We start from the raw sequence: 14,894 nt of genomic DNA on the forward strand, positions 1-14,894 counted from the left end.
AGGCTGGTTTGGGTTGTGAGGCATTACCCTCTTGCTTAGAGGATGCAGAATTAGAGGCCGGTCCGTTCCTGAAATTGCGAAAGGAACGAAAATTAGACTTATTTTTGGCCTTGAAAGGTCTATCTTGTGGAAGGGCGTGGCCCTTTCCCCCAGTGATGTCTGAAATAATCTCTTTCAATTCTGGTCCAAATAGAGTTTTACCTTTGAAAGGGATGTTAAGCAATTTTGTCTTGGATGACACATCCGCTGACCAAGACTTTAGCCAAAGCGCTCTGCGCGCCACGATAGCAAACCCTGAATTTTTCGCCGCTAATCTAGCTAATTGCAAAGCGGCATCTAAAATAAAAGAGTTAGCCAACTTAAGTGCGTGAACTCTGTCCATAACCTCCTCATATGGAGTCTCTGTACTAAGCGAGTTTTCTAGTTCCTCGAACCAGAACCACGCTGCTGTAGTGACAGGAACAATGCACGAAATGGGTTGTAGAAGGTAACCTTGCTGTACAAAAATCTTTTTAAGCAAACCCTCCAATTTTTTATCCATAGGATCTTTGAAAGCACAACTATCTTCGATAGGAATAGTAGTGCGTTTGTTTAGTGTAGAAACTGCCCCCTCGACCTTAGGGACTGTCTGCCATAAGTACTTTCTGGGGTCGACCATAGGAAATAATTTCTTAAATATAGGGGGGGGAACAAAAGGTATGCCGGGCTTTTCCCACTCCTTATTTACTATGTCCGCCACCCGCTTGGGTATAGGAAAAGCGTCGGGGTGCACCGGAACCTCTAGGAACTTGTCCATCTTGCATAATTTCTCTGGAATGACCAAGTTGTCACAATCATCCAGAGTAGATAACACCTCCTTAAGCAGTGCGCGGAGATGTTCTAATTTAAATTTAAATGTCACAACATCAGGTTCAGCTTGTTGAGAAATTTTTCCTGAATCTGAAATTTCCCCATCTGACAAAACCTCCCTCATGGCCCCTTCAGATTGGTGTGAGGGTATGACAGAACAATTATCATCAGCGCCCTCCTGCTCTACAGTGTTTAAAACAGAGCAATCGCGCTTTCTCTGATAAGTAGGCATTTTGGATAAAATATTTGAGTTATCCATTACAACAGAAAATACTTTATTACTGAATATGTGAAAAAGTATGAAGGAATTGTTAAAAAATTACCAAAATTTCACCACAGTGTCTTAAAGCATTAAGAGTATTGCACACCAAATTTCAGAGCTTTAACCCTTAAAATAACGGAACCGGAGCCGTTTACAAATTTAACCCCTATACAGTCCCAGCTATAGCCTTTGCTGAGACCCAACCAAGCCCAAAGGGGAATACGATACCAATTGACGCCTTCTAAAAGCTTTTCCAGCAAATTTCAGATCCTCACACATGCATCTGCATGCCCTGCTCTCAAAAAACAACTGCGCAGTAATGGCGCGAAAATGAGGCTCAGTCTACAACTAGGAAGGCCCCCTGACTGGAAAAGGTGTCTAACATAGTGCCTGCCATTTAATAAACGTTCCCCAAGTTTATAAATGCAAATTGTCAGCATAAATATGAATAAAATGCCCAAATAAAGCAATCTATTTAGCCCATAAAAAATGTCTACCAGTTTTTTAGCCCATATTAAGCCCTTTATTCTGTTTGTTTGACTAAGAAAATGGCTTACCGGTCCCCATGAGGGGAAATGACAGCCTTCCTGCATTACATGGTCTTGTTAGAAATATGGCTAGTCATATCTTAATAAAAGTTTAGTGGGAGTTACTCTTCAAATATGCAAACTACGATGCAAGCAAATATGCATAATTTTTCGTGTTGTGTCCGGGACTTAGATTTTAGAGTTTCTATTGACTCATAATTTCTTTACCTTTGAAGGGCAATACTATGTGCAAAAATGCGGTACGGCCATGGGGGCGAAATACGCCCCCTCCTATGCAAACCTATTTCTTGGCAAATGGGAGCTAGACAACATCTTTGACCATAGCAACCCATACAGATCATATATTTGTTTTTTTAAACGCTATATTGATGATCTCCTTTTTATTTGGTCAGGTTCACCTGCAGACATTATAAGTTTCATTGAGATGATTAATAATAACAATCTGAACTTAAGTTTCACCTACACTACAGATTCTATATGTATCAACTATTTAGACTTAAGCCTCACTGGGGAAAGCAGTGGTAAAATCACTTCTAAAGTATATCGTAAGCCCATTTCAGGCAACACACTTCTGCATGCCTCCAGCTGCCACCCTAAGAACACATCTTATGCTGTTGCTAAAGGCCAGTTTACTAGGCTTAAGAGGAATTGTAGCAACACTGCAGACTATGTACATGAGGCTGAGTGTCTAGAAAAGAGACTCAAAGATAGAAAATATGCCCGTAGACATATCAAACAAGCTAGACTAGCTGTTGATAAGCTGGATAGGGACCAACTTCTGGTAGACAAACCCAAAACCACACATAATGACTTTAAAGGTGTACACTTTGTGACAACTTTCAGCACACAGTATCCCCAGATCTGTAATATAGTTAGGAAACATTTTCCTCTACTGGCAGCTGACGATAAGCTGGTAGAAACCGTAAAACAAGGGGTTAGGTGCTCTTATAAAAAAAGTCCTACATTGGCATCCATTCTGTCCCCAACAGAATTAAAACAGACATCACGACACTATAGTTCCTGGTTACAACACTCAGGTATGTTCAAATGTGGGCACAGAAAGTGCAAACCCTGTGACTTCGTCTGGGTTACAAAAGAATTTACCTCTACAATAACAGGTCAGACATACCCCATCAAATCCTGCCTTAATTGCCAAAGCACTGATGTCATATATGTCATCGTATGCACTATGTGCAGGGTCCAATATGTAGGGTTAACCTCTAGGGATATAAATTCCCGTATTAGAGAACACTTCTCAACTATCACTAAAGGTACATCCAGTACACCTCTAGTTCAACATTTTGCTACCAAACATAGTTGTAGCTTGAACTCTCTCAGATGGGTGGCAATTGAACAAGCCAAGGTGCCCAAGAGAGGAGGCAACCTTGAAACTATACTTGCGAAAAGAGAAGTGTATTGGATCTACACTTTGAGAACAAGGTTACCTTTAGGATTAAATTCGAGATACGATTTAATCAACTTTTGGGAATAGCTTTGGTGTCTCTTCTGATACTATACTTGCCACATATTCCTTTATTCAGCTGTAAATGACATGTGATATGTTTCATTTATTAGGATAACATGTTGAATATAAGTATAATACATACAGTGAACTTATTTACATATCTCATATTTCACCATCCTTTTACATACTCAACTTATACATTTAGCTTAGTGCTTTTTGTATTTGGTATTTTGAACTTCCATTTCTGTGTTTATTTTGTTTTTGCTTTTGTTTTTGTTTTTATTTTTATTTTTATTTTTCCCCTATCTTCTATTTCCCTTATACTATATTTAATATTTGGATCTATACATTTCTACATTCCTGTGGTTCTATACAGATTATAGCAGAGATATGTTACACACATGAGCATAAATGCTAGAATATTTATTCAGCAATAACACAGGGCAGATCAAAGTTCCTTTCTCCCTGAAAGTGCTCATCTGTTTGTAACATTTCTGTGGTACAATAATATTTCCCCAACAGGGAATATCAAAAAAGTTACAAATATATATAAAAAAAAATAAAATTAAATTGAATTCATTTGATGGAATATTACCTACATTATTTTGTTACATATAGCTTATAGGTATGAAATTTAGTAGTGGTCTTTAGAAATTTTAGAACTAGCATTGTTTTATTTACAGAATATTCATTACATAATTTGTTCTATATGTTTGCTTACCAGACCACTCTACTTTGAGTACTATAATTTTTCACTAACATAATAATTCCCTAATGTGTACCAAATAGCAAGTGTACTACTGTTGTTAAGTCCAGGGAACAAAGAGTTAATGATTCTTCAAATTTGTGGAGTGTGGGCGTGCTTTGTATATACCTTTTGTCCAATTGTATTGTATCACTGATTTTTTAAGAATGCATTCACCTGCATGACACCTATGGCTATGATTACGGCTGCGTGCCGAAACATGTAAGCTTTGGTGTCACGCTCACACACACCTATCTTGTATGCTGTCTTCTAGCCTATTTGGCGTTTTAACTGAGCCCAATAAAAGTTGGATTTTATTTTGAACTAAAGCTGGATCCTGCCCTTCTTTTAGTCATACCTTAAGCAGAAAAGTCTGCTAACTGCTTCCCCCAACTGAAGTTACTTCATCTCAACAGTCCTATGTGGAAACAGCAATCGATTTTAGTTACTGTCTGCTAAAATCATCTTCCTCTCACAAACGGAAATCTTCATCCTTTTCTGTTTCAGAGTAAATAGTACATACCAGCACTATTTTAAAATAACAAACACTTGATAGAAGAATAAAAACTACATTTAAACACCAAAAAACTCTTAACCATCTCCGTGGAGATGTTGCCTGTGCAACGGCAAAGAGAATGACTGGGGTGGGCGGAGCCTAGGAGGGACTATATGGCCAGCTTTGCTGGGACTCTTTGCCATTTCCTGTTGGGGAAGAGATATCCCACAAGTAAGGATGACGCCGTGGACCGGACACACCAATGTTGGAGAAAGATACATTTTTACTGCACTAGCGGCTGGAATGTTGCTCTCTTCATTGGATTACTATTCGCCAGCCATCCAGCCAGAGTTTTTGCAGTACCAGAACAGCGTCATCCTCTGGGGCCGAAGACTGGAGGGGCAGAACCTGAAATGATACGTAGGATACGAGCGGAGTGGCAACCGAGCACGAGATCCGGGACGCCAAGGAGCACCGGTGGACACAGTCCAGAAAGAGGCGATTACATCCAGTGAGGTTAACCTGGTGACCGGGTGAGGAGATCGTCTGGCTGCCAAGGACCGGATGGAGACAAGAGAGCCTGCCTTTACCGGATAAAGACTCCGACAAGCACCCCTCCACATTGAGCTCCACAACAAAGTAAGACAAAATTCACATTTATTCTACATAGTATCTTGAAGAGGTGATTTTTACACACATACATACACACATACACATATACACACACACACACATTATATATACACATAACTGTTGATAAGAAATTACATTAAATAAATATTTTTACATTTCTTTAAAAACAAAAACAAATAATATTTCCATATAATAAAAAAACTTTATTGCTAGTAGATGAGACGGTGGGGAGAAAGAGAAAAAAAGCAAAAGCAAAAGCATAATTTATGTTTCCCAGAAAAGTTCCTTTCCTTCCTGGCAGGGAGAGTCCACAACTTTATTCCTTACTGTTGGTAAATACAACACCTGGCCACCAGGAGAAGGAAAAGACACCCCAGCTAATGGCTTAAATATCCCTCCCACTTCCCCTATCCCCCAGTCATTCTGCCGAGGGAAAAGTAGGAGAAACAACAGGGTATAAAAGGTGCCAGAGGAAATAATATAAAAAGGGAGCCGCCTATCAAAAAAATAAATTACAGGCGGGGTCGTGGACTCTCCCTGCCAGGAAGGAAAGGAATTTTTCTGGGAGCTTTCAGGAGTCTATTGTGGTCATAAACTGTCCTTCCTAAACGAGAGGCAGGATTGACTGTATTGTTCCATCTTGAAAGTGGGAAAGCTCAGAAACTTGTTTAGGCACTTTCTTTGGAACCACAAAAAGGTTTGAATAAAACCCCAAACCTCTTTCTGCTGTAGGTACCGGGACAATTACTCCTAGAGAGGAGAGATCCTGTACGAAACAGCTCTCTTTTCTGGTCTTGTCGAAAGACTGGAGAGAAGGAATCTGCCCCTGGGCAGATGAGACTTGAATCCTATCCTGTATCCTTGGGATACAACCTCCAGGACCCATGGACCCTGTACATCCTGGAACCAAGCATATGAAAAAAAGACAGTCTGGCCCCTACTCTATCCAATCCCGGTTTGGGGCCGCACCTTCTTCTCGATTTATTCTCGGCAGGCTTCTTAGTCTGTTTGGACTTATTCCAGGAGTGAGCAGGCTTACAAGTACTCTTGGGCTTCTAGGACTTGGAAGAGGGCTGCTGTTGTTGCGACTTGTCAGCACGAAAGGAATGAAAATTAAATGGTTGTCATCCCTAAGGCCTATTATCTTGCGGTAGAAAGGCACCTTTCCCTCCGGTAACCATAGAGATAATGAAGCCCAGACCTGGACCGAATAAAATCTTCCCCTTGAAGGGAAGAGAAAGGTGTCTGAATTTAGAAGTCATATCCACAGACCAAAACTTTAACCAGAGAGCCCAGCCGGCTAGAACTGCAAACCCAGCAGCCTTTACATTTATGGGAATAATCTGCATATTCGCGTCACAGATGAGAGTTAGCAATTCTCAGTGCCTTAATTCTCTCCTGAATATCCTCAAGTGGAGTCTCCACCTCAATGAGCACCAACAGAGTGTTGCACCAGTAGGTAGCTGCTCCAGCAACCACGGCTACAGCTGTCGCTGGTTGAAATAAAAACCCTGTATGTTAAAACATCTTCCTCAGAAAAGTTTCCATTTTTTTTTTTATCCATAGGCTCTCTATGAATGAAGAACTGTCCTCCAGAGGGAAAGTAGTATGCTTAGCCAGTGTGGAAATAGCATCATCCACCTTCGGGATGGATCCCCACAAATCTAATTGAGAGTCAGGGACCGGGAAAACTTTTTTTAAAAAGTAGAGGGGGAAAAAGAAGTTCCTACTCTTTCCCATTCGTTACTAATAATGTTCGCCACCTTAACTGGCACAGGAAAAGTCAGAGGGACCTTCCTATCTTCGTAAACCCTGTCTAATTTAGGGATGTTAGGCTCCTCAGGGAGTGTAGCCTCTGGAACCAAAGAGTAGACAGGACCTCCTTTAATAAAAAACGCAGATGCTCAATTTTAAATCTAAAGGAGGGTTCCTCCACTGAAGGAGGTTTAGTAACTGAAGTCTCCGACTCAGAAAGTTCTGAAGCTGCCGAGGATAACTCATCCTCGGATAGCTGAGATATAGTAGCTAAATCCAACAAATATTTAGATGACTCTAGGTCAGGAGAACTATGTATAACCTTTCTCTTGCATTTGTTAGAGAGAGGTAAGGCACTCAGGGCCGCAGACATCGCCAATTGTAACTGCGCGGTAAAGTACGCTGGAAAAAAAAAAATCCATATGGAGGATTAGTTGAGCCTTGGGGAACTGCATGTGGAGCGGGTAATGTAGAAAGGGTAGTAATTTCTCAGGACCCAGATTCCTGAGAAGTAAACAGCTCAGAAGGGCTAATAGCGCTATGAGTATTAGCAGGCTTGTCTCCCTTCTTAGACTTTAGAACAGTGTTTAGGCAAATAAAACAAAATTGAGCAGGCAGGCAAACCACAGCCTCCTCACAATATAAACAGGAATAATTAATCAGTACAGAAGGAGCGGAACCTTCTAATGTAGTATCAGAGTCCTCCATAGCTTTGTATATACCCACAGAAGGACAATCAAAACGAAACACTTATTTAAAAAATATGATCCTGCAAAACAACCACTGCCTGTGTGCACAGCACTAAGTGCAGGCGAAAGCATAAAATAACTCTCACTGAGAGAGTAACATCATCTTCTGGTGGACGAGAGGACCCCCCCCCCTTTTTTCCAAAAATCTGCAGCAAGGTTGGTTTGTTGAGTTGAGCCACCCGAGTGTCACCCGTGATATCAGACGCCAAAGTCATGTGGGGTGAACTCGTGGTCGAGTAACAAATCCACAGCCGACACATAGTACCAACTTCTCAGAGGAATAGAAGTTTAAGGTAACAACTTTCCCTATTGCAAACTGTATAATCTTATTGCAAGATTGAGTAACCCTGCTGCAAAATTGCTCCATAAGTCATCTGTTTTCTCCAAAGTGATACATTGCTTACTCTGCCTCCAATACTGCTTTGCTACTTACCACAAACTTTTATGTTCCAAAGACGTTATTGTGTAGATTTCTTGTGTTAACTATCTGCTTCTTAGTAACCCAATCCTTATGGTTAACTTATTGCTATTTGTACTAGTTTGACCTCTTTTACGATATTATATGCTAATGTATTTTTAGTCTGCGTATGTTTTTTTAGACTGTGTATATTAACACCTGATGATTTTTTATATTGTACACGCTCATTAGGGAGACGTCCCTATTTTTTTTTTTTTAATTCTCTTTGGATTTTCTTTTCATCTTGTCTCATTTTTTAGAGATTTTGCAACTATTAAATGAATTTTACTATATGATCTCCTCAGATATTTTTCATATGTATATAAATTTGATTTCTCATCCACTTTTCAGTTAAAATACTGTATAATTTCTCTTGTATGTACCCCTCAGCTATTATATTGTAGATATCTTTAGCTTTTTTAGCGCCCTTACTTATTCTATACTTGATCCTGAATAGAATGAAGAATCTATTAGTCTGTAAGGAGTTTTATATCTCTGACCTTTGCGCTCTACTAGATCCCCTCCTTCTCGTAAGACAGGACTTCCCCTGCTATGAAAAAGGGTGCCACGCTATGATGAGCTGCGCAACACTTCAAAAATGAAAGTGAAACCGGTTTGTTCCAAGCCAAAAACACACAGCCTATAAGCCTAAAAAAAAAATTAAAAAAAATTACATTAACAGATATAAATTCCCAAACTGTTCAAATAATCTCCCTGAAGGAGATATTAACCCTTGATCCTATCGAGGTATAAAGGAGCCACACTGTGACCCTGTATAGTGTTTTACAATGTATATATATATAAAAAAAAAAAAAACAGTCTTACCCTCCAGGATCCACGCTGTGGAACAGGTACAGCCTCTCAAGTGTGACAGTCTTGCAGCAACGCTTCTGACATGGACTTGAGTGTGTAGCAGCAAGCAGTGAAACTCGTCAACACTGATTGCCCAGGAGCTGTTAGCGACAGTCTGGATGGGTTCGCAGAAAAACTTTCCCTGCATCTCCAGACTCTAACTTTCATCAATAATCTCACCGAGTTCTTTGACATGATTACTTAAAACTCCAATCCTTTCTCGAAGGGAACATACCCATACAGGACTATCCAAATCTTCTGACACTTCTCTGCCACCTCCAATAGTGACGAAAGGCAAAGAATGACTGGGGGATAGGGGAAGTGGGAGGGATATTTAAGCATTTGGCTGGGGTGTCTTTGCCTCCTCCCGGTGGCCAGGTGTTGTATTTCCCAACAGTAAAGAAATGAGTCGTGGACTCTTCCTGCCTTATGGAAGGAAATTAAAGGGACATAAAACCCAATTTTTTTCTTTTGTGATTTAGAAAGAGCATGTCATTTTAAACAACTTTCTAATTTACTTCTATTATCTATTCATTATCTTGATATCACTTGCTGAAAAGCATATCTAAATATGCTCAGTAGCTGCTGATTGGTTGCTGCACATAGAGGCCTTGTGTGATTGGCTCACACATGTGCATTGCTATTTCTTCAACAAAGGATATCTAAAGAATTGAGCAAATTAGATAATAGAAGTAAATTGGAAAGTTGTTTAAAATTGCATGCCCTTTCTGAATCATGAAAGTTTAATTTTTACTAGACTGTCCCTTTAAGGTTGGTTTAACAACCATTTAATTTTTAGACCATTAAAATTAGATGTCATTTAAAAAAAAATTGTTTATTTTATTGCTTATCTTAAATAGTCTCAAAATTACACGGTGTTTGTGGTAGGACCATTGGTCTGATCTTTGTCATGAAAATCAAAGTTTAAAAAAATATATATAGAATATAGATAAAAACACTAGTTTATAGTTTTTTATTCTCCATTTATTATTGTATCAAAGTGCATTATGTCCAGAACAGGATTTGCCATTGAAATCAATTAGGGTAAAACATACTGTGTGTGTGTATGTATATATATATATATATATATATATATATATATATATATATATATATATATATATATATATATATATATATATATATATATATATATATATATATATATATATATATATATAAACTATGCCATGTTGATGTGACTGGGCATTGGGACAAAATCATCAAACAGTGCACAGCTTGAGTAGAATTTCACTTCTAAAGATTGATAAAATCCTAAAGATTGATCAAATCAGTCTTCTTTGATGTTCGTTGCTTTGGAGAAAAAACAGATAATACAAAGATAAATGAAGACCTTTTTCTGCAAAGGTCTGCAGATAAATTGTCATCTAAATCTATAGTGATCATACCATAGAGAAGAACAGGTCTGCAAATAAAGAAAAGGACAAAAACTATACAGAAGCTAGTAACAGGTAATGAACCCAAAGAAAGACTAAAATCTGCTGTTCTGTGATACATTTTTTGTTGTTTTTTTTGGGGGGGGGGGAGAGAATATCAGCAGAAGAAGCCTGTCAAACAAATACAAGAAACAACTGAGCACATGTAGTTATGCAGATAAATGTTTACTCATGGCAAAGCAAGGACTCCGCGTTCATATTATTGGCTCTGAAAGGGCTAATGGACCGCCCATAAAGATACATTAAAAACAAAAGATATATTCCAACTATACAGAATCTGTTAAGTGCTAAATGTTTTGTTTCTAATAAAACCTTAAGATACATCATAAAACACTTTTTTTTTTTTTTTTTGTTGCAAGGTCCTTTTCCCTTCCTGAGGGGTCCGCTTGAGTGTGCCAAACGGCTTATGCATGCATGTAAACAGAGACTACAGACAGCAAGCAACTGAACCACGACACAGAAACAAACTCATCAGGAAGGACAAAGACAATGAATTATTCTTTACATAGACACTTTCACTTTTGAAGCTGCACCATCTTAAAAGGGACAGTCAAGTCCAAAATAAACTTGAAGGCCACCTCTAATATGAATGCATTTTGACATTTTTTCACCACTAGAGGGCGTTAGTTCATGTGTGTCATATAGATAACATTGAGCTCACACACGTGAAGTTACCGAGGAGTCAGCACTGATAAAAGGCTAAAATGCAAGTCTGTCAAAAGAAATTAAATAAGCAGGCAGTCTGCGGAGGCTTAGATACAAGGCAATCAGAGAGGTTAAAATGTGTATTAATATAACTGTGTTGGTTATGCAAAACTGGGGAATAGGTAATAAAGCTGCTGAACTATGTGTTAATAGACTAAGGACACCACACACACACACTACATTTTTTAAGCAACATGTTTGCTTTTTTAATTTTCAATACTTATGAGTGTTTAACTTTTTCGGTCAAGCAAGGGTTAACCTGTTTGTAGCCCAGGTATAAATGGGTTTCTCAGGCTGGACCATATCAGTCTATGAATAAGCGCCACCAGGGTAAGAGAAACGCTTAAGACTTGATTTATTTGTCTTGTACATGTCTCTACGCCTGTCTGGGGGCTAGGTTTTAAGCATTTTTTTTCAATAAATGGTATTTTTTATATTTACACCAGCTTGTAGTGCCTGCTCCTCTGTGTGCCTCGTTCTGTTTTTTGTGGCTGGATCCGTCGCTGCTACGGCACTCCGGGCCCTCTAGGAAGCAGACCATTTAAAAAAAAAATTCTGTTGCACGGACCAGTAGTTTGACCGTGTTCCGGACACCCCTCCAGTTTGTAATAAAGGGATTATCTATCTTTTCAAAAAACAACAATTCTGGTGTTGACTGTCCATTTCAGAAATAAATAAAACAATTCTCAAAAATGTAGCAAAAACGTAATGTAGTTTGGAAGTGGAAGGTGACTAAGTTAACACATGAAGCTCCCATAAGATTATTATTCCAGGAAGCGGTGCGTATGTGTGTGTATGTGTGTGTGTGTGTATGTGTATGCATGTGTATGTGTGTGTATGTGTGTGTATGTAAGTGTGTATGTAAGTGTGTGTGTGTATGTAAGTGTGTGTGTGTATGTATGTGTATATGTGTGTGTGTGTGTGTATGTATGTGTATGTGTATGTGTGTGTGTATGTATGTAAGTGTGTATGTGTATGTGTGTGTGTGTGTGTGTGTGTGTGTGTGTGTGTGTGTATGTGTGTGTGTGTGTGTGTATGTGTGTGTGTGTGTGTATGTGTGTATGTATGTATGTATGTATGTATGGTGGATTTATACTATGCATATATAAATTGTATGTGATAACAGAAGTAAAATCAGAAAATGAGATGCTCATCTGGATCGCGACAATTGAATTTTGACCTTGATCTCCCTTTATGAGAACACAGAACTTCAGAGATTGTGCTTTTGATGTAGGGAGAGGTTTGCAGCTGAATTCTAGTTTATGAGAAAAAGAGGGATAACAAGTTGTCAATCACCTTATGGCACTACTCCCTCGTTCCTTCTTTGGGCAGATTTAGTAAGCTCCCAAAAGTAAAATACAAGAAAAATACCTTTTAGCTGCAGCATTTATGTTGTAAAGGTATACAGATGTTTTGGCATTTAGTTATAGGTCCTTTAGAATACGTGTTACTCTAGCAAGCTTGTAAATAGAGTTTAATGCCCCTTTAAAAAGCAAAATTTCATGAAGAGCACATCCTCACAGATGAATTAACAGTAAAATATGGAAAGTTGAAATCTTACCTGAGGTTCTTTGCTTAACAGAACATGTCTGGATCCATGAGGAGTTGGCGATCTCTTCACTACTGCCCGATGATAGAACTGGTAATAATCATCAAAAATCTAAACAAAAAAATAAGTCAAACCATTAAAAAGGGGAACACCGCAGACATTTCCATAAAAAATTCTGTCATCCTTATTACACCAGTGCTAGGAAAGATGCTTAAGAAGCAGTCACACGAGGCACCTGTACCCTATTGCTTACCTATAATAATATAAGTTATTTCTGGAATTCACCTCTGCAATTCCATACACCGCCCGAGGATAGGCTGAAAAATTCCACTAGTTCATTAGACAAAATACTAATAAACTGTAGAAAAAAAAATTAGGCTTTTTACATTTAAAGTGAAGGTAAACTTTGGTGAATGAAAGCCTGTTTTTTTTAAAAATGCTATTAAAAACAGGGGCACTTTCATTCATCAAAGTTTACAAATCAAGTTTTTTAACAAAAGCGGCTACCTTTTTTTTTTTTTTTTTTCACAGCTACAGCAGCTTCCCCCTCCTGGAAATCCTCTCTTCACACATCAGCAATGACTAATCTGGCTTCCTCCAATCACAGCTTTCCCCCAGGGTGGTTATTGCCTGAGGCCATGCTGTGATTGGAGGAAGCCGGATTAGTCATTGCTGACGTGTGAAGAGAGGATTTCCAGGAGGGGGAAGCTGCTTTGGCTGTGAAAAGAAAAAAAGGTAAGTTTTTAATCAAAACGGCTGCTTTGTAAACATTGATGAATGAAAATGCCCCTGTTTTTAATAGTATAATTAAAAAACGGGCTTTCATTCACCAAATTTTACCTTCACTTTAATATGGTAAACTATAGTGTTCATTTTACATATTCACACACCAGTAAATAAATAAATACACAGAATATGGGGCTTATTTATGAAGCTGCAGTCACAATTTTGGAGCCCTAGTGTTGCAAGTTCACACATGCACTTAAAGGGACACTAAACCCAAAAAATGTCTTTCATGATTCAAGTAGAGAATACACTTTTAAACAACATTCCAATTTACTTGTATTATCTAATTTGCTTCATTCAGTAGATATCCGTTGTTGAAGAAATAGTAATGCACATGTGTGAGCCAATCACACGAGGCATCTATGTGCAGCAACCAATCAGCAGCTACTTAGCCTATCTAGATATGCTTTTCAGCAAAGTTGTTTAAAATTGTATGCTCTTTCTAAATCATGAAAGAAAAAATTTGGGTTTCATGTCTCTTTAAGAACCAGTGACTGTAAGACCTCATATTCCTAACCTCTCAGATGAAACTCACACCAGACTGATAACCTCTGCTCTATAGCAAGAAGAATATATGTACTAGAGAATATAAATATATGGGGTTTATTTTTTTATTATTTTCTTTTTCTCATTTCAGAAGTTGTAAAGTATATAAATTTGGGTGCAAGCAATTCCTATATGTGAAAAGTAAATTATGAAATAATTGGACAAACAATTTGCTGACAAAGATATAATTGACATCCTCCACCGTATCACTGCTAACCTATTTCCCAGAGGGTTGTCATGGCAACAGTCTGGACACCTAATAAATGCAGTGTTCTAAAAGCTGCGTGACAATTGGACATTTATAGCATGTAATAGTTCCTATTAAGTTAGGCAAGCGCAGTAGAGTGAGTGTTCTGTGTGAGCAAGCAGGATGGTGCATTCAGGGAATTATTTTAACATTAATAAATCAATGGGTGGTTAATAAAGAACTATTGGAAAGAGACCCAGACTTTCTAAAATTGTTGATATGATTTCTCAGTATAGGCAAAATAAGAAGTATAAAATAATTCCCTGTGTAGCATAACTGATTCAGAAAACAAACAGGCTGCACTTCTTAAAGGGATAATAAACCTTAATTTTTTCTTTCATGATTCAGATAGAGCATGCAATTTTAAGCAACTTTATTTGAAAAAGCAGAAATGTGAGGTTAGGGACCAGACCATTTTTGGTTCAACACCTGTGTAGCACTTGCCGATAGGTGGCTACATTTAACAAACTAGTTAGTCTACTGTGTTTAGTGCTCCATTAAACTCAAAACTAGACACTGGCATAGGTTACCCAAAAGTGGAAAGGCATTGTGAAATCCATTCACTGATCGTCCATCTAGCCAGCATCTTTTAGTCAAATTAACATCTTTCTCTTAAAAGGACCATTAATCACAGTAACATTGCCTAATAAAAAGATAATGCCATTGTACTTACTCTGAACTTTAAATGAACAATAGGTTTTGATAACAAATTTCACAATTTCCCTTAATTTGCCAGCCCCCTGTACCACGTGACAGCCATCAGCAAATTACACTCTCATATGCTTATGCCTCA

The 14,894-nt window shown here is 38.3% G+C and overlaps 1 protein-coding gene across 1 annotated transcript in view; it reads right to left on the minus strand.

The window, feature by feature from the left end:
• FURIN (furin, paired basic amino acid cleaving enzyme) overlaps positions 1–14,894 on the minus strand; it is a 494,229-nt gene that overhangs the window by 226,891 nt on the left and 252,444 nt on the right. Inside the window, exon 3 of the mRNA XM_053717718.1 lies at positions 12,535–12,633. Coding sequence (XP_053573693.1) covers positions 12,535–12,633 — 99 coding nt within the window. The remainder of the gene's footprint in view (positions 1–12,534; positions 12,634–14,894) is intronic.

This window comes from Bombina bombina, chromosome 6, assembly GCF_027579735.1.
Source record: "Bombina bombina isolate aBomBom1 chromosome 6, aBomBom1.pri, whole genome shotgun sequence".
Taxonomy (NCBI): Eukaryota; Metazoa; Chordata; class Amphibia; order Anura; family Bombinatoridae; genus Bombina; species Bombina bombina.